The sequence below is a fragment of the Myotis myotis genome, unplaced genomic scaffold (genome assembly GCF_014108235.1).
Source record: "Myotis myotis isolate mMyoMyo1 unplaced genomic scaffold, mMyoMyo1.p scaffold_m19_p_14, whole genome shotgun sequence".
In the NCBI taxonomy this organism is placed as follows: Eukaryota; Metazoa; Chordata; class Mammalia; order Chiroptera; family Vespertilionidae; genus Myotis; species Myotis myotis.
This window is the reverse complement of record NW_023416318.1, coordinates 30,794,746-30,819,685: the sequence shown is the minus strand read 5'-3', so window position 1 is coordinate 30,819,685 and position 24,940 is coordinate 30,794,746. Positions and strand designations below refer to the sequence as shown.

The following is a 24,940-nucleotide window of genomic DNA, read 5'->3' as shown; positions in this document are numbered from 1 at the left end:
CCCATGCTCTCAGCCCCACATCTGACCCTCCATGGCTGGTCTCCAGGTCTTGCACTGCACCGGCCAGGTGAAGGTCTACAACAACTGCCCCCCTCATGGGGGTCTCTGCGGCTACAAGGAGCCCCTGCTCTCCTGCCTCATCATCATGTGCGAGCCCATCCAGCACCCGTCGCACATGGACATCCCCCTGGACAGCAAGACCTTCCTGAGCCGCCACAGCATGGACATGAAGTTCACCTACTGTGACGACAAGTAGGGCCCAGGAGTGTGTGTGCTGCAGGCAGAGTGTCTTACGTGTGTGTGTGTGTGTGTGTGTGTGTGTGTGTGTGTGTGTGTTGTGCCAGTGATAAAGGCATGGGTCTGGGGCATAAATGTTGTATTGTTGGGTGCCAGCTTGTGGGCCTGGGTCACCGTTCCACGTTCCACGTTCCACTCCATCCATGCAGCTAAGGGATGCCTAACACCATATTCGGCTGCTCCCCATTGATTAGCACCAGGGTCTGACTGCAGAGCTGTTCTGGTGTGCGGCTCTGTTGTCATTGTTGATCACTGTGATGCGTACATCCCTCCGCATATGTATGTGTCAGGCTCCTGAGGACATTTCCAGGTCAGTCTGCTTCCTCAGGAGATGAGTGGCAAGAGGTCTCCATCAGTACGCCCAATCCAGATGCCAGTTGGGAGCCCGGGCTCTGGCCAGGAGACTGCCCCACGCCCACATGTTCTGCACGTATTCTCTTCCATTACTGAGCTCTTCCTTCAGTCTTTGCTCCTTCTGTGTCACCTCTGCTCTGGCCACTGTCCAGCCTAGTTTTGAAGGCTTTTTGATAAAGAGACCTAAACCAGACTCTCATCCCCAAAACCAGACTCAGCTGGAAATTCTCTCACCCACAAGACATCCGGGGGTATCTAGCTTTCTTGGTGGGCAGGGCCCGACTTTCCAGGCCAGGCTGTTTTTTTCCCCTGATTCTAGACCAGCCGTGGGCAAACTACGGCTCGCGGGCCGGATCCGGCTCATTTGAAATGAATAAAACTAAAAAAAAAAAGACCGTACCCTTTTATGTAATGATGTTTACTTTGAATTTATATTAGTTCACACAAACACTCCATCCATGCTTTTGTTCCGGCCCTCCGGTCCAGTTTAAGAACCCATCGTGGCCCTCGAGTCAAAAAGTTTGCCCATCCCTGTTCTAGACTAACCTTATGTTGGCTGGCACACCTTCTTAGAATTGGCCAACCCTCTGGGATGATTTAAATATGTTTGTAACAGCATGCTTGAGTCATTCCTGTCCCCCGGTTCTGACCATCATGGTGCCAGGACTCACGGCTCTTGGAGGTGGTGGAAATTACATAATTAGAAAGAAGCGCTCTGACCTCAGAGGGAGAAAATGCCATGTATGAAGACTTTTGCCCTGGTGCTGACACCGTCAGCATGAATTATAGTTGTTAGCACTGTTACTATTGTAACGATGATGATGATTAGAGGGAAAGGCTGCCCAAAGGCAGGCACCGAGAAATCCACGTGTGTGTAAGGGTGTTTAGCAGAGGCAGTCTTTGTATCCACATGAACGTTCTTGGCAAGGAGACAGTTTTGTAACATGCACCCCTCTGTGTAGTCTTCTGAGGTGACGAGGGACATCCCACTGCACAGCCCACTCTGGCTTCAGATGAGCTGGTGCCCCTGAGGAGCAGCTGTAGCACCGTGGACAGTGGCAGCGGCCTGCGGCCCTGTGAGGGGGCAGCACGTCCCCACTGTCGCCCACAAGCACCCGGAAAACCCTGCTGTCCTAGAAGAGAGCTTGTCATGCCTAGATAATAGAAAACAGGGATTTTTTTTTTTTTTTTTAGCTTAAGATTTTGATTGTTGTTACAATGAAGGAAAAGAATCCTCTGGAAAGGGTAATTTGAAGTTATTCTTTATTCATTATCTTGTTTTGAATGTGTTTCAGGTCATTTCCTGAAAGCAAGCCACCTTTGGATAAAAGAGGAGGGGGGACATGAGGAATGTGGGGTGAGCGTGATTGAAGAGGAAAGGGGCACAACCCTGGTTAGCTGGGTTCAGGGCTGGCAGGCCGAGGCTGCACTGGCTGGAAGGGATCTGTGGTTTAGGGCTTTTGAGTGTGGAGGCGATACTGAATGGGAGTTCTATTGGACACAGCGCACTGGAAGCAAAATCTTGCCTTTCACGAAACCTAATGACATGGCCCACACTCTGCATTCAGTGGTGCCGGAGCGGTGATGCAGAGGTATCTGAAGACCTAGAATGCTGTGCTACACAGAAGTTATGTTTAACCGATTAGCAGATTAGTTAACAAGGGCACAGACGTGGCTTAGACAATTTATAAAGTGACTATTTTAAGTCCTTAATCCCTAAGTATTATTTCTTGATTGCTTTGATGAGGACTGGTATTTTTTAGTTTTGGTAGCTTGTTTTGTTTTCATTGTTTGTATTGGGATGGGGAAAAGCATATTTGTAGTGTCTCCCCCCCCCACCCCCCCGCCTCATATTTTCCTTAATACCCTTCCAAGATCAGTGTTTCAAAAACTAACACTTGCATATGAAAGCTAATGGGAGGTGATTTCCCATTTTAATCATGGAATGCACTAGTTTAGTGGCATCTGACACACACAAAGGGCTATGATTTCCCACAAAGGGATTTTTTTCCCATAAGGAAAATTAGAAAGAATCTCAAGAAAATGCAAGTCAATCTGAATCCACAAAATCACCATTTGGTACTTCTTCTTAGATGTATTAAGATCACAGACCTAACAAACAAACAAAGGGTCTTAAAGAAAAAAAAAAGGAAGAACAGAGAGGAAAAGGGGAAGAGAAATTAAAAAAGAGGCAAGAAAATAGGATTCTAATCTTGTGTTTAGCTCTCAAGTTTCCAAAATCAATTTACTCTGAAACATCTGAAATTGAGTGAAGGAATATATGTCAAATGCGTTCATGTGTACTATATAGTCGACTGCTCTAGACAGGGAGAGTCAGGTTGAGTCACAAGGTTAAGGAAGAAGACTGTCCCAGTCATCAATATAACTGATGATCTCATCTTCGTTTATACTCCATTTCCTAAAATACTGAGCAACCAATTAATGAACTCTTATTTATTGAGCATCTACTCTGCATCTAACCCTGTGCCAGAGACTTTTATATTAAAGAAGTGAAAGAGATGGTCCCTGACCTCGAAGAGTTTACAGTTTGATACATGAACAACTTGATGAAACCACAGTGAATAGTACAAAATAGAGCATTCCATTCACCCAGAAGGAAGACAAAATGTTTTCCCAGGTCGTTTAAATTGGGTTGCTTTTTCAATTCAGGTGGAGTTGCCCTCTAGTGGTGAAAGAGAGTAACTGGAAGCCAAGCCATCAAAGAGGGCACAGCAAAATCTGTATTTTACATAATCCCACTGTGATTTTGTCAATTTTATGAGTCTTCCTATACCTTAGAAGTAAATTATAAAAGCAATTATGTGGAGAGGATCCATAGTACTGGGAATGGAGTGGATGGGAGGCATCAAAAGTACAGTGAAAATTTGAAAGTAACAAGGAGGGTCATGTAATCTTTATAAGCAGAGTTTGAGGGCAGTCCTGTTTTGGTATTGAATTAAGGCAGCATAGGCATAATAATATCAGAAGCATAATAAGTTTAAACAGTCAAGATGCCTGCATTTTAAATTCTGTGGCTCAAATTTATGAGTTTTTTATACGAAGTGGGAATAGCAAAGATAATAATAGTGAAGATGATGCAGAGAATGTCAATGAAGACAATTAGAAAGAGCCATGAGTTATAAAATAGATACACATCAGAACACCTGGAAGGCAAAAATATCGAAGTCTAGGAAGAAAATAGTTTGCTGATTCAGGCAAATTAATAGTCAAAGATTATATACTTTCATGCATATTGAGAAACATTTAATAAATTGTTTTATTTTTTTAAGAGGATGGGTGGCATCTTTAAATTCAAGGTGATCTTTTCAGATCAATACATTACATGTCATGTATTCTAAATATTTTTGCCTTTTCTCTAATTGGCTTTTCTCTGTTCATCTTATGCAAGAGGATATAGTGTGTTTCTTTAAATCCCTGAGTTGGAAGAAACTTTAAATGCTCCCCTTGTGCATCTGTGTCTCCTGCAAATGACAGTCTTTTTTTTTTTTTTTTTTTTAATGACAAAGTCTTGAAATCAGCCTAACAGAGTCTGAGCATAGACATATGAGAAGTGCTCAAGTGCGACCTGTCTAATCTAATCTGCTTAAGATACTCCCTGACAGGGGCAGCCCTACAAATTCTCTTTGGAATTTATTTCAAAGTTTACTAGACCTCACAATTCAAAAGCTATTCCTCCTACACACTCTGGTTCTTTCTTGCTATAATTCAAGACAAACGTCCTCTAACTGTGCGTGGGCTCCAAGGCAGTGCAAGGCAGCCGCAGCATTTGGTGGCGCTCAGAGCAGGGTCAATCCAGGATTGAGCCAGGGCAACCTTCCTAGGAATAAATTAACCTGTCCGGGGACACATCACACGGACAGGATGGAAACGGATTGCCCACTGACTACAGCGCTGGCTGTATAGATTTCACCTGATTGTGTCGTATTTGAGGAAAGCACAAAGCTAAAAGTACTGCAGTTTAAAACAAACAAAATCTGGATAAAAATATATTAAACCAGAAGGCATTCGAAATCCGAGTTAGTGAATAGTCTGGATATGAGGAAATGCCATTTCAAAGCTGATATGCACGTATAAAAACCAAACGGGGCGAATCGAGTCTAGGAGAGACCATTGTCCAAAGGGGTGGGGGGATGGGGGGAGGGGAGGAAAACAGGCAGAGACTTTAATAGAAGTGTGGTTTATTAGCAAGTACATTCTTTGAAAAACAAATAGGTGGTTCTAAAGAACTTAAAACTTTTATCCTCTTTAATAGTTTCAATACTCTAACCCAGTGGTTCTCAACCTTCTGGCCCTTTAAAGACAGTTCCTCATGTTGTGACCCAACCATAGAATTATTTTCGTTGCTACTTCATAACTGTAATGTTGCTACTGTTATGAATCGTAATGTAAAGATCTGATATGCAGGATGGTCTTAGGCGACCCCTGTGAAAGGGTTGTTCGACCGCCAAAGGGGTCGCAACCCACAGGTTGAGAACCGCTGCCGGTCTAACCCATCTGGTTTACATGATTACTTTACTTAGCAAATCCTTTACTTGTGTGGGGAACTGGGTTTAAAACTGCAGCCAGACCTCCTTTGACTCCAGGCAGTGGCTCCCGGAGTCAGGCGCTTGCTGCTGTGTCCCACGGGGACGGGCCCCTGGCAGTGTCACTGGGAAAAGCAGCCGCCGCCTTATTCCTAGTGGGTCTCTACTGCCTCTTGAGGCGATGGCACTGACACTGTAGCTGAGAGAATGATTTTCCTCCACCTCTTGGTCACAGGTAGTCCCGGTTGGAAAGAGCCTCTGATCATTTTTAAGGGGAAAGGGCCATTGACGAGAAATGAATCCCTGTCATTTTGCATTGCGAAGGCATGACTGACTCTGAAATCCAGCCCTGGCTGGTTGGAATCTTGTATTTACTTGGGGTAACGTGAACTTCAGAATTCAACAACCGTTCTTTCCTCTCTATTTTGTTTTCTCTTTTTCTTCCTTCTTCCTCTGCCTCCCACGGTTGCCTACGTCTGCATCTCCCTCCCAACCTCCCCCCGGATCTTTTTCTTTTTCCATTTTATTATTAGAGGGTGGCCTTCTTACTTATGAAATCTGGTAGGTTGATTTTTATATTTCCTTCTTCTCTAAAAACAGAACAGCCCTACTGAGTCGACTTCTCCCTTAGGGAGCCCCAGGGGCTCTTAATTAGAAAGAAAAAAATAGTTTCCCTGTCCCCGGTGGACAGAACAGATGAAACTGTTATCATAGCTCCGGAGGCTTCTCTGGGGGGGAAATTAGCCGGGAAGGCCTTTCTGTGCGTAGTAGCCGGACCCTATAAACAAGCCGGTTCATTACCCTCCCCATGGCGTCTGCGTGCCTACAGATGGAGGGGAATGACCATTAGCTTTAAGTCCGGGTTTCCTGGCTTTGTGAATGTTCGTCAATTGTGTTGGGGGTACATGCGTATTTCCCAGTTTTTATAGTCTGTTTAAAGGAATGAAGAAAGAGACATTAAATATTTGTTTTAGCTGACAAGATAAATGAAGGCTGCTACTGGGAAGATAGCTGGCCATTCTGAAATCTAGGTTTGTTTGTCCACTTCCAAAACATGCCCATTGTGTGCCTTTGAATGGATGGTACATTAATTTGATTAAACATATTTTATTATGAGGCAGATCATAACAAACATTCACTTTGAACATTTTTATTTAGAGATTCTAATCCTGAAAGAAAATTGAATTTCTTTAGGGACTAGAATCAAATCTTTTCCAGAAGAGCCTCATTTTTGAGAGTCTCTCTAAAATTCTAGACCTGTCCAGGAAACGAGGTGGCTTATCTGGCACATCTGTGTCAGCAGGGCCCCCCAGTGCTGATCCCCAGGCTCAGCTTTAGAGAGGCACTGACCGACAGAGAAAAGATACGTGGTTGTAGGAAAGGAGGGGCCCGCACTGTTCAACTGTCTCCTCATTCCCCCAGTCTCCATGGCGGCTAAGGTGCCACGTTGGGTGCCAGCCCTGGGGAGAGGGTGACAAGGAACATGCCCATTGCTGATGAGTTCAGAGATTCTCAGAGGAGACAGATCCTCCTGGTGTGTGACCAGCTGGCTGGTGCAAATGAGCTCCTGGCATCTCCCTGGAGAGACTTCCCCTGGGCTGAAGCAGCTAAGACCCAAGCTTCTCAGGCCTGTTCAGCTGTCCCTTGTTGGACACAGGCTTTAACCCCCAGTCTCACCTCAGCAGAGAACTTGCCTCTTCTCTGCCCACATCAACACTAGACACACCTTCCAGAAAGGGTGGACTGAATATCTCGAGGGTTTGTGCTGGAGGGCGCGGTGTGTGTACCAGCCTGCATTGAGGTAGTTCATCCTGTTCTAGGAGGAAAAGTAGAAATGGTGCCCAGATTCCTTAGCAGTACTGGGACAGGCAGGGCTCCGGTTTAGGTCCTAAGAGAGAATGCACTGGTCAGCTACCCAGGTATAGGCCCATGTAGGGGAGGCCAAAGGAGAAAGTGTTCCCTGAGTTCAGGGGTTGACAGCCTAGGTGGGATGTGGAGAGACAAATACATAATTCTCTGTGGCATTGTTTGCTTGTATGGACTTCATGAGGAGACATCGGCGAGGCGTCCATGGAGAAGGTGAGGCCTTGAGCTGGCCCCACAACCGTCAGGAGTTAGAGAAGAGGGGGAAAGGTTCTGCAGCAAGAATGAGTTCACTGGTATGGGGAGCTCTGAAGAGAGGGGTTCACCAGGGCAAAGGTTACAAGACATGCTGAAGGTTAGTTGAAATCAAATTGCATGGGAGATGGAAACTAGAAATTACAGAGCTTATTTGCTCCTGATATGGTTGGAAATGGGTTAAGCTGTAGATGCTTAACCAGGGGAGTGGCAGGATGCAGGTAATATTTTATGATGATTTATTCTGGTAGATGTGTGCAGACCCCTTTGGAAGGGAGAGCAGAGACACTGCTCCTGCTTTCCTCTTCATATTATTAATCTCCAACACAGGTGATAAATGATGGAGCCAGACCTAAGAGCCATGCATCTGACACAGAGCTTGGAGTGGCGAGGGTAGCATCACTTCTCATTTGTGATCGGCCAAATTAATGAGACAATGAGCCCATTAGAGAAAATGTGTGAGATAACAAAGGTTATGAAAAAATAATATTTAGGTATGACGCGGGGATGTGGCTAATCTGGTGGTTCTTGAACAGGACTGGTTTATTTTGATGACTCCACAGAGCTAAGGGTTAAGTGGTTCTTCATGGTTCTCCATACTTGCCTTTTCTCTGTCTGCTTTCCATCAGAAACAGACACTTTACAGGGGGAAGCGAGGCACAGTTAGGACAGCCAAGCCTGGTCCTGTTAGAGCTGCACGTTTATTGGAGAATGTAATGAGGAGGCACGTTTCTATGGCTGTGATTTTATATTTCTTCCTCTCCGTACCTCCTGCCCTTCTACCATTCCTTGAAATTGGGAGGGACAAGTAGAAGAACCCATGGAAGGCAGGCCCATGTCCAAGAGGAATGTGAGGTCACCGGGCAGGACAGGAGGAGAAGCACCCGGAGGAGTGAAGCTGCAAGCACAGCTGGGGTTCTCCCTGCCCCAGGTGCAGCCTCACTCTGCAGTTCACACACAGAGAAAGGTCATCTCCATGCTGTTCCCCACTTGGGGCCACGTAGTTTTCACTTTTCATTTATATCCCCCTCTCCTAGAATAAGCTTGACCTAGTAATCAGGAGGCCCTGGACACGTGGGGACATTGGCAAATTGTCTACTCTCCCTGAATCTCTACTCCCTCATCTGCAACTGGGAGGTGGGGGTGAAAGCATGGTTGTTGGAGACTGGGCATATGTGTATATCAGGGCTGGGGGTAGGAGTCCCCTGAGGAGCTGCCTTTCCTTCCTCCCCAGACATGACTTCAGGAAGGGCAGGGAGAGTGGAGGTTGGGCAGACCACAGCTGCAGGTTGACCACCGTGTGTTTTTGCATGCATGAATGGTGTGACCAGGAAGCCTGTAGTGTTTTCATCTGAATGTGTGCGTTTGACTTACCTTGTGGATGTAGCTCCTTGAGCCCCTGCCCACATTCATATGGTTTCTCTTCCCCACATGCTTTTTTAAAAATTTCAGAATCACAGAACTGATTGGTTACCACCCAGAGGAGCTGCTCGGCCGCTCAGCCTACGAGTTCTACCATGCACTGGACTCAGAGAACATGACCAAAAGTCACCAGAACCGTAAGTTCCTGGAGTGTCCCATGTGGCTCCCTTGGGTCTGTGGAATTTGGCCTTGAGTGGGGTGTGACTGGTGAGGCAGGAGAAGACCTGGTCACCTCCCTTACAGAACCACTGTCTTATGCAGCAGTAAGATGTACCCTCGGGATGGTTAGATTAGAATTTGTTTTTATATGCCCTCGATCGGAATCGAACCTCGGACCCTCCAGTCCTTGGGACGTTGCTCTATCCACTGAGCCAAACCAGGCAGGGTCAGGATAGTTAGAGAACCAAGGCTGCCACCAGCCGATATGACAACTTCATGCAAATTACACAAAGGACTTTTCCTCCAGGGGGACACACCCACACCAAGCTTAGAGAGTAGAAGGTGGGCTGAACCTCATTCCCCATCTCTGCTGAGCGCCCTTGCAGATGGAGTCCACAGTCTGCAGAGCCTATGGAACAGCCCGGTAGAGGTAACTGAGACACACAGTCACCTTGGGTTATGTGCTCTAGAAGTAAGTGCACCCATTCAGAGAAGAGGAGGGCTGGGGAAGTGCAGAAAAGAGAGGATAGAGCACTAGAGTTGGACACCTTGAAGGAGAGGGAAGGATGAGACAGAAGGAAGGTAGCAGGGCCTTGATAGAAGTATTGAGGCAGGCCATGGTTCCCTAAGAGCTTGCTTGCTGGATCAAGAGAACTCAGTTGGAGGAGGCTGTCCAACAACCCAGTGAGGCATATGGAGACTGCTTTGCAGCCAGAAAGAACCCGAGTTAGACTTTTCTGCAGTGGAAATGTTCTACATCCACATAGTCCACAGGCGGCCTATGCAGTACTCGAAATATGTCTAGGGAAATTATGGAGCTGAATTAAATTGAAGTCGCTACACTTGGCTAATGGCCACCATATTGGGCAGGGCAGTTCTAGTGCACTCACCTGGCCATATCTCCAGCTCAGGCTTCCCATTTGCAGGCAATCCAAGATGATTTTCTTGAGTCCATACAGCCCATCAACATGCAAGGACTCTGGGTTTATAACCCTACACTCGGTCACTGAGGAATGATGGCACTGATCCCTGCCCTAAGGGATCTCATTTCTGAGGGAAAAGGAGGGCTGTGGGCTCCAAGGGAACCAGGTGGCTCATTCCTTTAGCCACAGTACAAGCACTAAATGAATGATAAACCCAAAGGCATCAAACATATTTGGAAAAGAATACTTCAACGTAAGTGCAGACAGAGAATTGTAGAAGGATTGAAAACAGGTAAATCTACGAAGATTCCCCGTGGCTCTGCAGGTCTTGAGCTCCCAGGATTAGCTGTGGCCTGGTGTGGCAAGGAAGAAGAGGGAAGTCCAGCTATTCACCCTCTGTTCCTCAATCCATCCATCCATCCCAGGGTTAGGTTAGCGGAAGTTCAGAGTAGCTAGCCCATAAGCGGCATCTGATAACCATAATATTCTCTTACAGAGTGAGGTCTTGTCTTTCTATTTGGGTTTCTCTGCTGCTTCCTCGTGGCTTTTGGGTTTGATGTAACAGTGAACAGGAGCCTTGACGATATCTCAGAGAAGTTTCTCAGAAAACAAACGACCTAGACTCAGCCCCATTAACAGACCAGGGATCGGGGAGGCAGGTGGAGGTACCCTTATATGCCCAGCCCACAGGGGTGGGTGTGACCCAGCCCCAACTTTGAAATTGCAGCTGTGGTTCCAGCCTGCACGTTGGGGTTCCTCATGCTTTTCTGCTCTGTGACTGTCCCTGACACTGGGACTCAGAGAGCTGGGCTCTGGCCCAGCCCCCACAGGCTCCCCAGGGCCAGGCTTCCTGGACCTCCCCTCCTGTAGATGAAAAACCGGGGAAAAGTCCAGCTTTTCTCATCAACCAAGGGTGAAGTCAAAGCGAGGACGAACGTAAGTTTCTGGGAATTCTTGGCGGACAGTATTATACTTTATCTTCTGGGTGGGAAAATAGAGGAAAGAAACTATTTCCAAGGTAACAAAAATGATGACTTCTCTCTAGGCATATAAGAAGGATTTTTTTTTTAAATCTTCTTTTTCTTAGAAAAGCTTTGATTCCTATAAAAAGAGCTGGGATAAAAGTTTGTCACGTCAGTTTTCCGCTGACTCCAGGGAAAATGTGCTTTTTATTGAATCTGTGTATTTAAGCATTAGGCACACGTAAAGGTAACTCACAGCCCAAATGGAAATCACAGGCTCCCTTCTTCCCCTGGTGGAAGCAAGTCAAGAAGCTCTGAGCTCAGAGGCTTGTACCCAGCCAGCAAGCCCAAATCCAGCACAGGGAAATCCGCCTCCGCCTGTCTCTCTCCCTCACTGGGTTTGTGCAAATATAATCGCACCACAGACCCACACGGATGCTGTGAAATAGCTGGAGGCCAGGTTTGAGGCTGGTCCACACCAGCACCCTGAATGTCCGCACCCATATATCTTAGCCTGTGAGTGCTCACATTTGAAATTGCTGGGGAAGCTCAGCCCTCAAACCAGATTCAGATAATTGAAAGCCATCGTTTCCAAATGGATTAGTAATTTATACATCGTTAGTCTCCGAGGGGAGGGGCTGGGGGTTGGTTTCTCTTTTTTGTGTGAGCACATTATGTGCTCTTAGGAAAACAAGATTAAAGGTCATAAAAAGCCTATCTACCAAGTAGCAGGCCCCGCACGGAGGCTGGCACTAATGAGCAGATGATTAGAAGGTGGGCCTAATTATATTCTACTGGCAGAGCAGGCCCTCGCCTGCAATTGCTAGAAATGCAGTTAAAAACCTTTGCTCGCTGCACCATTTCATCAAGAATAAGAGCCCTGAGTTTTGTCTGCCTTAAGAGCCGTCTAAATAAGTTAACTCCAGCCACTTGAAATTGTGCAAGAATCGTTTCACTGCCACAGGGGAGCCTCAGTGGCACAGATAACAGGAAGTCAGGGGAGAACAGTTATTTCTTTGGCTGAAGAGCCCACGACAATTCAGGACAGGAGTGCCCATATGAGTGACTTTGGGGAGGAGGTGGCTTTTCCTATAGAGCATTTGTGAGTGACATTCAGTCCACATTCTTGCACCTAATAAGCCAAATTTGGCCCTCAGTACAAACAGCTGTGGTAGCTAATAATGATTATCTTATTACTATATTTTTTATCGCATTCCATTTTGCGGGTGAAGAAACAAAAACCAAGAGAGAGTATTCTTTTCCCCAAGTGCCCAGGCTAGCAAGATCTCCTGGTCCTTCCCCTATGCCTCTTTCCAATTCTTTGCGATTTGGTGGGGGGAGGGAGTGTCTGAAGAATGAATTCCCAAGGAATAGAAGTAACTGGGCAGTTCAGGAAACCACCAGAATTCTAACATTAAGTGGACTTTTGTTTAAAGGGAGTTATTGATTCCTTTTTAATGGAAGCAGATAGAGCATTCTGGACTGGGGAGGAGGACAGTCTGGAATGTGGGACCCCTTCCCTATTGTCTTTATACTGGACGCACAAAAGTTAAATGAACATTTAGAACAATCTGGAATTGGAAAGATGTCTTAAGCATGCAGCCTCGCTGGGCAGCTGGAAAGGGAGTGGGAAGGTCTTATGGTTTTGAAGAGGCTGAGTATAGGCTGTGTGTGTGGCGGGTGAGGGGCGGGGGGTGTAGAGGGCAAGCCCTTACCTCTGCCTTTGCTATGGGTCACACGTCTTCTGTGGCCCCATGGTGGCAGGCCTGACAGATGACCTGGGACAGTCAAGCATATTGTTTAAAAACTATTCACTCACAAGCTTTTAGTATTGGTAGTGGGTCTGCTCCAAAGGGCTACCCTGAGGACAGGCTTTCTCCACACTGCTTGCAAGCACCCACCCCCAACCTAGAGAGCTTGACAGAGGCTCCCCCTGGGACCCTGTTGGGGGCTCCCTGGGGGAAAGTAGGACAGAGCCAATGGGTGAGCAGACTTGTCAGGGAACTGGCAATGGGCCACTTCCTCCCTTGGACAGCCTTGGGCAAGTCATGTAAGCCCTCTGGCCCTCCTCTCCCTATATTTAACACGAAGAGTTGGGTGCGATGATCTCTAAGCTCCAGTCTTCATGGTCTGGTGCCTAGTCCTGTCCATTTCCCCAAAGACTGCCCTCCCGTGGGGGTCTTCAGCCCCCCACCTCCCGGACCTCAGGTTCCTTCTCCTCCCATAGTGTGTACCAAGGGCCAGGTGGTGAGCGGCCAGTACCGGATGCTGGCGAAGCATGGGGGCTACGTGTGGCTGGAGACGCAGGGGACAGTCATCTACAACCCACGCAACCTGCAGCCCCAGTGCATCATGTGTGTGAACTACGTCCTGAGGTGAGTGTGGGAGGGCCAGTGGGGCATGGGCTGTGAGCGCCCCACACTGAGGATGGCAGGCCCCAGAATGCCCAGCCTCTCCTCTCCGCAGGCTCTCTGTGAGCTCTCTGTGGTGCGGGCCCTCGGGACCCAGAGGACTTCCATGGATGATGCGGGAACAGTGGGTCACTTGGGACTTCCCCTTCCCAGTGCTTCTCTTCCCCTTTCCCTAGTCTCTCACCTGTGCCAGGCCTCTGACCCACGTGGGGAGGCAGACAGAACAAAGTCATTCCTTGATAAGCATTTTGTGAACGTGGAAAAACAGGGATGTTTTTCCACAGTCACTCTGTAGCCCCTGGGAAGAGAGCTGGGTAAAGTCATTGCTGGAGTGAAACATACAAAAATCTACAAGCCCGGGTACACCATGCAGTGCCTGCCCGTAAAGCAGGATCCAAGACAGACTCATGGTCTGAGGGCACTCTCGATGTTGCTGCCTTAACTCCAAATTCCATTGTGTGGTTCTTCAAGACATGACGACAGTGTCCATACCCACGCATTTGGCTGAGAGGCTCAGCCGTCGGGGTGTCCCTGGGTCTGAGGGACAAAAGGATCTCGCTAGAAACGTGGCAGGCCTGACGCACCCTCTTGTCCCCTCAGTGAGATTGAGAAGAACGACGTGGTGTTCTCCATGGACCAGACGGAATCCCTGTTCAAGCCGCACCTGATGGCCATGAACAGCATCTTTGAGAACAGCGACGAGGTGGCTGTGTCCGAGAAGAGTCACTTCCTGTTCACCAAACTGAAGGAGGAGCCGGAGGAGCTGGCCCAGCTGGCGCCCACTGCGGGAGATGCCATCATTTCTCTGGACTTCGGTGGGTGCCCCTCCACTGAGCTGGGGGACGTCGAATTCTCTTGAGTGGGGGAGGTTTTTACGGTCACAGGCCTCCCTGGCTACAGCTTTCCCTTAACCAGCGGCACCCTGTTCCTTCCCTGAGTCTTGCTAATCATCTGTTAGTGGTCAGACTGGTCTGTACTGGATGCAAAAGAACAACGCATGCACCTGGCACGGAGTAAGACCACAAAGTGCCGAGGGGGAGGGGGTGGGGGGAGAGGGCAGGTTGCAGGGGACTGCCTGGAGGAGTCACTTCTCCACCACAGGGGCAGGAGCCTGCCCTGACAGCAAGAGCTGCTCAGAGGTCACTGGCACGATTTCACAGCAAGGGCAGCGCTTCACCTGGGCCTTGAGGGACAAATTGCTTTTTTGGAAGAGGCCTGAACTGAAATAATGTTGGGCGAAATAATTCCAGAAAAGATTCAGGGCCAGATTTAGCCCCCGTAGGCACTACTTCTTTAAAACGTGTGCCTGTCTCACAGGGACTGAGTCCTTGTCGCCACAGAGTTTTCAGGCCTCCCCGATCCACACTGGAAGCATCTTCACGTGTCCCGGGGGCCCTTGCTCCCCGTGTGGGACCCGCAGCCTGGCCGTGCTGCTGAAGGAATAGGTGCAGCATCTGTGCTTGCCCTGTTACCTGTGTCCCCGAGAGGCCACGAGAGAAGCAACAGAGGATCGTAGAGGACAATCCGGGACGAGAAGGCTCGCAGCCTCCGTTCACTGAGGCTGACTGCCCTCTGTCCTCTCCTGACCTCTCATCTACATGCTGGGCTGCTCTTTGAGGAAGAGCGGCTCCTAATTCACTTAGTCTCTGACAAGTAAGTGCTCCAGGAGGGTATCCCCTTGAAAGGGAGCCGGTACATTGAGCCGGAGCCCCAGTTAAAGGCCCCTTTGTCCCAGTCAAGCTTCCAGGGCTGAGGGCCCAGCCCAGGCATGACTTCCAGAAGCTGTGGGGATTTCTCGTGCATCCTTTGGGCTTTTCTCTGTCCTCGGGGGTTTTCCATGGACCGGACGAATCCCTGTTAACCAAGCCAGACTCTTGTCTCCACAGGAAACCAGAGCTTCGAGGAGTCATCAGCCTATGGCGACACCTTACTGGCCCCCAACCAGTCGTGGGCTGAGGAGCTGAGGAGCCACATTGCCCAGAGCGAGGCCAGCCTGCCCGCCTTCACCATGCCCCAGGCGGCCGCCCCGGGGGACACCAGCCCCAGTGCCACCAGCAGCAGCTGCTCCACGGTGAGTCCCCTGGAGTGAGGCCACGGAGAGGGCAGGCTCCTCCTCTGGCCACTGCCGTATGGCCGGTCAGTCTGGACAGAAATACTGCCCTCCTCCTACTCAAGTTATGCTAGAGTCCCATAGAGAGCTGGTGACACATGCCTGCAGGTACTCTAGCTGTTTGCTTGCTGTCAGTATCCAGTCCCGCCCCCACCTAAATGACAAGCTCCCGGAAGGCAGGGGCTGAGTGGCACACAGTTTTGAGCCCCCAGCTCTGTCCCTGCTCAGGGCACAGACCTGTAGTCTCCAGAGCCCTGCTGGCCATGGCCTTTATCCCACTGGCTCCTCAGGACAGGCTCATTTGATGAGGTGACTGAGGTGCAGAGAGGTTGATGAATGGACATAATTCACACAGCTCACAGGGAGTGGCCTCTCTACAAGTACTTGTTGGGTGGGACGGAGTTGGTCTGTGGGCCTAAGAATGTATTTCTCCTTCTACCTTGGATGTTGGGGAGACCAGTGTCATACTCTTGACATAGTCACTTCCCTCCTGGCCCCCAGCCCGGCAGCCCTGAGGACTATTACACGTCTCTGAATGACGATCTGAAGATAGAGGTGATTGAGAAGCTTTTTGCCATGGATACAGAGGCAAAGGACCAGTGCAGTACCCAGGTAGGCAGCCACGGAGAAGTTGGGCTGGTGTGCCTGCCAGCGGGCGGTGGAGAAGGCTCAGGCCCGGTCTTGCAGCCGCACCCCTTTGTGACAGAGACCAGTGGAGATGCTGGACCATGGTCCCTAACTGGATGAGGGTGCAGGGAAGTGGAGCCTGTAGAGGTCCCTCCTCCCACCTCCCACTTCGCCCTCTGCTTTACCTGTGTCAATCCAGCTCTTCTGCCTGTAACTCTCACCTTGTTTATCTCCTACTCACTGAGGGAGCTCCCTTAGCGCACACCAAGACCAAAACTACGACCGAACGTTTCTTCAGAGAAGCCCAACATTTAAAAAGTACATCCAGATGTATGAGACATTTATAAGCAAAGGGAACATTTACTCCCTTCACCAAGTTAGGAGTCTTTGAAATACTATTTTAGTTTAAATGCATTTAAAAATGATATCGGAGCCCTGGCTGATTTGGCTCAGTGGACAGAGCATTGGCCTGTGGACCAAAAGGTCCTGGGTTTGATTCCGGTCAAGAGCACATATCTCTCTGGCCCAGGCCCTCGTCGGGGCTTGTGCAGGAGGCAACCAATCAATGTGTTTCTCTCACGTTGATGTTTCTCTCTGTCTTTCTTTCTCTCTTCCACTCTCCCTAAAAATCAATGGAAAAATATCGTTGGGCGAGGATTAACACACAAAAATAAAAATGATACCAGAATCAAATTTTTATTTGCATGTAACTTTACAGGAAAGCATTTATTACAGAAAGCCAAACGCTCTTGCAAAAACTGTCTTGCTCTGTGTCTCCTCAGCTGGATTTCAATGAGCTGGACTTGGAGACACTGGCACCCTACATCCCCATGGACGGGGAGGACTTCCAGCTGAGCCCCATCTGTCCCGAGGAGAAGCTCTCGCCCGAGAACCCGCAGTTCCTCCCGCAGCACTGCGTCAGCACCATGACCAGCATCTTCCAGCCGCTGGCCCCCGTGCCCGCTCCCGGCCCCTTCCTCCTGGACAAGTATCAGCAGCAGCTGGAGAGCAAGAAGACGGAGCCTGAGCACCAGCCCATGTCCTCCATCTTCTTCGATGGCGGGAGCAAGGTGTCCCTGCCATCGTGCTGTGGCCAGGCCAGCACCCCTCTCTCTTCTTTGGGGGGCATATTCAACACACAGTGGCCCCCTGATCCACCCTTACATTCCAGGCCCCCCAAGTGGCCTGGAGGAGATCAGCACGCGGAGGCTTTGGGGATATCGCCATCGGGGCCCCCTGTCTCCTCCCCGCAGCTCTCCATGTTCAAGAAGAGGTGAGTGGCAGTGACCCTCGACTGCTTCAGCAAAGGCTGGGCTGAAAAGAGAGGGGGCGGGGGGGGGGGAGCGCACTAGGGGGTGATCTAGGGCCCAGAGAGACTTCCTGCCCCATCACCAACTCCTGCTCCACTGTGGCTGGTCCTCCAATGAGTCCTGCTCTGATCCAGGAGCTTAGGCTGAGAGGAGTCACCCGAGGTCTGGGAGGCCTCGAGTGCAATGTTTTTATCAGAGCGGAGGGGCCCAAGAGGTGACTGAGGACAGGAAAAGGGAGAGAACTAGCTTGTCCCCCCTTGCACACCCATGTCTCTCTCCCCAGAGCACCCTAAAGCACCTTGCTTACCTAGACTTCATTACAGAACACAAAAAGTTACCTGGGCAGTGGTTCTCTGTTTCCTCCTGGAACCCTGGTTGAGAAAAGAAAAAGATGCCCATGCCTTTTGGACGTCCAGCATTGCCTTCCCTGTCCTCCTCCTCCTCCTGGCTCCTTCAAATCTCCCCAACAAGCTCCATTCCACCAGCTGGGAGCTCCAGCACAATGGGTGGCATATGGCCTCCGCTCCCAGGGCACATTAGTTACACTGCCCTGGGGCATGTGCCTGTGATAGAGCAGCCTCACTCGTCTGAGGGGGAGCAGCTTGGCAGGGAGAGATGGGGCAGAAGAAACCCTCCTAAAGACTGACGCCACCCAGCTGGGCCACTGCACCCGAGGTCAGGCCTGGAGGCTGCCTGGGTCCCGCTGGGCTGGCGGCACATGTGACTTGAACCCTTGGCATCTCGGCAGGTGGGGAGACTGGGGAAGGGCAGCGGAGTGCAGCTCGGGCCCTGAGGCCCACGCCCTTCCTCTGAGCCTCTGCCCTTTGGGTCAGATGTATTAGTTCTGGAAGGGCCCTCCAAAGGCCCTGCATGGCGTGGGGCTCCAGACCCCCTCACAGCCCACTCTCTTGGGCTTGGCAGGTCTGCAAAGGGCTTCAGGCCTCAGGGCCCAGACGCGATGAGCCCGGCCATGGTAGCCCTCTCCAACAAGCTGAAGCTGAAGCGACAGCTGGAGTATGAGGAGCAAGCCTTCCCGGACATGAGTGGGGTGAGCCATCTCCTGACTGGCGCTGCCTTGGGTCAGGCTGGGCAGGGAATCGGGGCTGAGAGCAGAGGGCCCAGCTGGCAGGCAGCTCTCACTCTGAGGCTCAGTGGCCAGCCAGGGGCAGCAGGGCGGGGTGGGGCAGCGGCCTCTCAGACAGCTGCTCTGAGGCCACCCACCCCGACTCAGTCTGACGACGGGTTCTCTGCCCCTCTCACCCCCAGGGGGACCCTCCAGGAGGCAGCCCTTCACATCTGATGTGGAAAAGGATGAAGAGCCTCAGGGGCTGCGGGAACTGCCCTCCGATACCTGACAAGCGGCTGAGCGCCAACGTCCCCAGTGGTGAGCAGCAGGCCGGGCCCCCCTGGGGCCGGGTGGGGGTGTCTGCAGGTGGAAGGGCTGGGTGGGGGGGCTCAGGGGCACATCTCGGTTCTTCCACTCACCACCTGCCCTACCATCCCTCCTTCCACACACACAGCTTCCCCTTTCCACTCTGGCTCAAACTACACCATCAGGAGCCTGGGCTTCGAGGCCCAGGGGCTGGCTCTGAGCACCTTCTGTGAAGGCAGGGAGGGTCCTGGGGGCATCACGGTCTCTCCCCTCCTCGGGCTGGCACTGCCCTCACACTCCAACACTGACCTTTCAGATGAGTTCACCCACAATCCCATGAGGGGCCCGAGTCAGCCTCTGAGACACCTGCCACCACCACAGCCTCCGTCCGCCATGAGCCCCGAGGAGAGCGCCAAGAGCAGGTTCCCCCCGCAATGCTGCGCTTTTCAGTACCAGGACTACAGTCTGCCCTCGGCTCACAAGGCGGCAGGTGGGTGCCCCAGGGCCTGCAGCCTCTGTGCTGGCGTCTGTGGTGTGTGGGAGGGGTGAGGGCCAGGGGGTGGATATCCCAAGGCGGCCATCTCCACTCAGCATGACTTGCTGCCCTGAAAGGCCGCTGCCGTAAGCAGTGCAAGCCCTCCTTCCCGGAAGAGTTGCAGCAGGGGCTGGAAGGCCATCTGCCTACAGGGTTTTAGAAGGAGCCTTACAACAATCAGGTGACATCCAGGGCTCTTTGGTCCAAAAAGCCCTCGAGCCTGTGTCTTCCTCGGTTCTTCATGCTGCTGAATTGCCTCATGTCCCACTGGCCTCTGGGGCATCCCTCTGCGTTCAGGTGGGAGCTGAGCTGAGGACATGTGCGGGAAACATGCTGCCAGGGGCTCCGGGAAAGGTCACCCAGCTGGCCCTTCTGGAGGGTTAGTCACCTGGTGCCTGCCCTCGGTCCTGGGCCTCCTAGGTCAGTTACCGTCTTGGGAAACAGAGATGTTGTCACAAAAGACTGCATAAACATAGTGGGAGGACGTGGTGGAACATACCAGACCCCTGCCCTCAAAGCGGGTAATTTCCTCAGCACTAGGGTTTGGGGAGATCGCTATTCAGTGCTTCAGAACCCAGACTCCAGCGCCATCAGACAGCCCTGGGCTTGAATCCCAGCTGTACTCTCCCAGCCACGCCTTTGCGTGGGAGGTTTGCATTCAGTAAATAATAACTGGCATTGTCCTGCCTGCTGTGAGCCCACGAGTTTCCTTGAGCCTTAGAAATCAGGGGGAGACTATTTCTGACAGCACGTACAAGAAGGGGGCTCCAGAGGCCTGAGACCCACCCCGTCCACAGGGTGTGAGGTCCAGGGGACCGAGGGAAGGGGCCCAAAGAAGGGCTTCCAGGCTGTCCTCTGGTCCCTGGGCCTCCTTCCGGGGAAGTGGGGTTTGGGTGCTGAGAGATTCCCCTTGCAATGTGTGTGCATGTTTGTGCGTCCATGTGTGTGCAGGCAGCAGCCGGTTCAGAATTCCCTTTCCGCTCGGCCTTCCCTCCCTGTTGCCGATGCGGTGACACAGGTCAGGCTCTTCCTGATGTCTCCTCCTTCAAGGCCTAGAAGCCTTGTGGGCTCCCTCCACACAACACCCTCTAGCTGCTGTCTGCACCGCACACTTTCTCTCTCCCGTGGGGCTCAGCACCCCACCTAGTGCTATGGGTCCTCCCAGATAAGATTGCATTGAAGAAACAGAGTGAAGTTAGGGCTGCCCTATCTATAACCCCGAGTCACAAAAACTGGAAAATGCCCCTTGCTCTCTGCAGTGCCCTTCTCATCCCTGCCAGCCTCTAATGGAATAGAGCCTTTTCCGGATATCCGGTTTGGTTTTTAAAATACAGTACCAACCATTCTTTCAGGTATGGCAAGCCGGCTGCTCGGGCCCTCGTTTGAGCCCTACCTGCTGCCAGAATTGACCAGATATGACTGTGAGGTGAACGTTCCTGTGCCAGGAAGCTCCACGCTCCTGCAAGGAGGGGACCTTCTCAGAGCCCTGGACCAGGGCACCTGAAGCAGGGCCTTCCGCCAGGGCAGGTGTCTCTGCCAGGCCATCTGCCAGCTTCACTCTCTGCGTCTATTTTTGCAACTAGGTATCTCTAACACCAACACACTTTTTACAAGGTGTACTTAACCTGGCAGACTTGCCCGGGTTACCACGTAATGGCCTTTTCCTGAAGATACTCACTTTAGTATCCATATTTTTAAAGTACACGATTGTTTTACCTGCTGTGTTTTACTCTGTCAATGAAAATGTTCTTAAATTTTGTAAGATTTTCCCCCAACTTCAATTGCTTCTAATTTATATTATCCAGAGGCCTCTCTCTTTCTCTCTCTCTCCTGCACACACAATATTCACACTAACAAGTTGGGTGTCTGTTTGTAGGGAAAGCTTTGGCTTCATTGAACTAAGAAGATGTTGTTGTTGCCAAAGAGAAAATGATTTTTGCTTTCCAAGCTTGATTTGTGGCCTTGCTCCCTCGCATGGCCCTTCTCCTTTAAAACTAGTCACTATAATTGGTAATTTCAGCCTTTTTCAAAAACCAACTCTTTGCTCTAATTTTGATGACTTTTGGTGAAAAATAAGAAATGTGAAGGGTGAAGTCCAGTGTATGTGCTTATCTGTGAGAGTTGCACAGGGAGGCTTTTCCTAAACTCTTTGGTGTTTTCTTCTCTCCCCAACCCCCCACATTCAGTGGGTTTTTTTAAAATTTATATCTGGGTTAAGTGTTTATCATATATATGGGTACTTTGTAATATCTAAAAACTTAGAAACGGAAGTGGAGTCCTGCTCACAAAATCACTTTAGGTCTTTTTAAGCCCGTTCCTGCCGACACCGCAGCATTGTAAGGCACCCCCAGGCCGTGCTAACACTGCTCAAGGTTGCTGTGTGGGCTTTTGCTTTTGGGATCTGCCATAGCGTGACAATCCATCCAAGGAGTGGAATCATTAAGTGGGAGCATTGCGAGCTGTCTTTTCCTCATGTCCTCTGTGTATTATGTATGTATGTATATATTATTATTGCTGCCAAGAGGGTCTGATGGCACATCATGTGTTAAGGGTGTGGGCTGGGCAAATCCAAGGGAGAGGAAGTGCTTTAACTTTTATTAAGGTCTTGTTGCTGGCCCTTCAAGTGCACTGAGCTATGTGACTCTAATGGGCTTTCATGTGGCGCACTGGGATATTTCTAAACCTACCCTGAGACGGTTTAGATGGGAATTCACGAAAGGAAGGAAGGATTCAGAAACGGGGTAGTGACCCAGGCCATGTCTTCCCAGCTGACCACCTTGGAGCACATGGAGCTGGGCTGAGAGAAGGGCAGCCGGTGCTGACGAGCCTGGCCCAGTGCCCTTCCTCAGATCCCCCTGCAAGGCCGAGGTGCGAGGGCCCCCACTGACGAGCAGCAGGCAGGCCTGGGGACAGCCCAGCCTCAGGCCCTCCCGGGTCTGGTTGTCACTTGAAGTGACTTGTGTAGGTAGGAAGCACTGGAAATAGTGTTCTCAGAGCACTTTAACTCACTGCATAAGAGGGACTACACCTTTGGTTTCTAAACACCAATCACGTAGAACTCACCTGTCCTGGGCACAATGAAGACGTTTCTAGAAACACACACCCAAAGCACGACAGGCCAAGCACTGGGCCAGCCTGGGTGGACTAATTGTCAAAACACAAATCTAAGTTGTATGAGAAATACTATCTACTCAGTGTGTTGCCCAAATGTACGTAAGCACCGCAGCTTTGCCCCGCGTGGCGACAGAGCCCGGAGGGCCACGGCCAGGTAAACTGGGGTTGGATTCCTGTGTGCACTGCCTCGGCCGTGAGGGTGGCTCACCCTTGCAGTTTTACTAAAACACTCTGAGAAATATTCCGAGCTTCAATATTAACTTTACCTGTCAATGTAACGATTTCATGTACATTATTATTTTGTTGAATTCCTACTGACATTATTACTGTATGGGAGCTTAACTTTATAAGGAAATGTATTTTGACACTGATATCTTATTAAAGTATTCTGATCCTACCCCAGCTGGTGGCTCGCGTTTCCTGTGGATTTGTGATGGGTCACCCCGACAGAGAGCAAAGGATTTATTAAATAGTTTCCCAAAAATGGACATTGGCACTGACCTTCAGGAGACAAACGAGGCCAGCCGACAGGAGGATGGGTGAAGGGAGGGAGACTAATATTAATACTTGGCAACTGCTGAGACTGAAGGCCATGTTATCCCATCCATGTTTCTATCTGCCACTGGCCCTTTTTGTAGCCAATGGGAGACCCGAGGGGAAAAGGCAGGTCCCTGCTTTCAGGAAACGACATGAAGCACTTAGAGAGCCCAGCCGGCCTGCGAGTGTGGACACTCTGGGCTCTCGCAGTCAGAAAGGACTTCAGTCTGAAGGTGGCGGGGGCTCAAGTGGGGACTTTCCAGGTAGAATGTGACTGGGAAGGGCAAAGAAAAAAAATAAAATAAAATAAAATAAAACAACCAAAACTCAGCCGGAGACAGAGCACAGTGAAAGCTCCAAATTGGAGATGCGCATGATGGGTTCCCTAATTCACATTTTACTTTTCCAAATCATGACCTGCTGAGGAACAGATTGCCACGGTGTGACTGGGGAACTAGGGGGAGACCCAGCAGCAGCCTCTGCTCACAATCATGCACTGTGTTTGCATAGCAGATCAGTCCACACAGTGTGGTCTCCCACTTACCTTATTGGCTCTCTTGATCCTCAAACTGGGGAATCCTGTGAGCACCCACTTCACAGATGAAACAGTCGCATTAAGTGGCTTTCACAAGTCACATCCTATTAATGGGAGAAATGAAATGTAAGCCCAGTCTTAGCCATACTTCTCATCTCTCACACCAATAAGAAACAGCACTTCCCTTATCCCTTTCTTCAGCTCCCCTCCATTTCCCTGCTTCCCTTCACAGGAAGCCTCCTGAAAGAGTTGTGTATGGCTGTGGTCTCTAACCCCTGCCAGCTCATTTCTCAATCCACTCCCATCAAGCTACTGTCCTTAGCTCGCCACTGAAACTTCTGTGGCCAAAGCTGATGGTCATCTCCCTGTGGCCCAACCCCAGAGCCATTTTTTCTCCTTATCTGGCTCCCGCATGACTTCTACCAGCAATACATGGTCCAGAGCTCATTCTTAAGACTCTACTCTTTGCCTAAGCTCTTATCTCAGATATATATATATATATATATATATATATATTTGATTTCAGAGAAGAAGGGAGAGGGAGAGAAAAACATCAATGACGAGAGAGAATCATTGATCATGATCAGGGATCAAGCCAGCAACCCAGGCATAAGCCCTGACTGGGAATCAAACTGTGACCTCCTGGTTCATAAGCCAACATTCAACCACTGACCCACCTTGGCCTGGCTCAGAGGTATTATTTCAACCAATCTCATGGACTTAGGTACAACTTGCCTACTGTTGATGCACAAATTCATACCTTTAGCCTTAACCCTATGAGGTAAGGACTATTATCATGTTTCTTTCACATGAAAGCAGATAGGCTCTCAGATATTAAGGGGTTTCTCCAGTGTTACACAACTAGAAACTGTAGAGCCAGAATTCGAACCTGGGTCTGTCTGACTCTCTTTTCATTGCCAAATAGAATATTCCTGTGTTTATTACTTTAACCTTCAGTCCTTCTTCTGGTTCTTCTGTTTACTCTCATCATCTCTTCCCTTCTTTTGGTGGTGCCTGGACCTTCAGATTGGCTTTTTTGGGCTCTGCCCAGCTCCTATCACCTTTGCCTGCCATCTCAGACTTTCTGAAAACCTCACTGTTTGTTTTTATTTGTTTGTTTGTTTGTTTTCTGAAGCTGTTCTGTGAGTGACACATCTCAGCCAGGCCTTCAATAGCAGAATTGCCTTTGAGCATTGACAAGTTCAGGACTCAGACATGGATGGGCACCATCCTGGAACCCAGCAACTATAGTGGGCTGTGGGTCTACAAAGCATCCTTGGGCAAGGTGTTGTCTTAACCACTTGAAGACTGTGATTGTGACCTCCAGCCCTGGGGGTGGAGGCAGCTCCAAGTTATTTACTTACAAGTCCAGCAAGGGGGTGGTGGGGGGAATGCAACAAGGCCATTGTCCCACTGGATTACAGGAACCTGGCCTCCAGAAGCATTCAACCCCAAGACAAGCTCTCCCCACTTCCTTCATGTTTTGTCTCAGGTAATCAGTGAAGGCGGACTAAAATGGTTCTGATTTTGCTATGGGCAGTTAGACACAAGCCGAGCAAGGAGATAGACCAGGTACAGAAGGTCACCAGATGGAAAGCCCCTGGTGCCTA

The 24,940-nt window shown here is 50.1% G+C and overlaps 1 protein-coding gene across 3 annotated transcripts in view; it reads left to right on the top strand.

The window, feature by feature from the left end:
* The window catches only part of EPAS1 (endothelial PAS domain protein 1), an 80,711-nt gene extending 58,051 nt beyond the window's left edge, over positions 1-22,660 (top strand). The window contains exons 6-16 of one of the 3 annotated variants that reach the window (XM_036334679.1): positions 47-252; positions 8,766-8,872; positions 13,007-13,154; positions 13,791-14,005; positions 15,077-15,261; positions 15,802-15,912; positions 16,710-17,200; positions 18,159-18,285; positions 18,504-18,621; positions 18,926-19,099; positions 20,497-22,660. In XM_036334679.1, the coding sequence (XP_036190572.1) occupies positions 47-252; positions 8,766-8,872; positions 13,007-13,154; positions 13,791-14,005; positions 15,077-15,261; positions 15,802-15,912; positions 16,710-17,200; positions 18,159-18,285; positions 18,504-18,621; positions 18,926-19,099; positions 20,497-20,648 (2,034 nt within the window). In that variant the 3' untranslated portion in view covers positions 20,649-22,660. The remainder of the gene's footprint in view (positions 1-46; positions 253-8,765; positions 8,873-13,006; positions 13,155-13,790; positions 14,006-15,076; positions 15,262-15,801; positions 15,913-16,709; positions 17,201-18,158; positions 18,286-18,503; positions 18,622-18,925; positions 19,100-20,496) is intronic. The other 2 variants (XM_036334681.1, XM_036334680.1) reach the window with 2 other exon arrangements.
* The last annotated feature ends 2,280 nt before the right edge of the window (positions 22,661-24,940 follow it).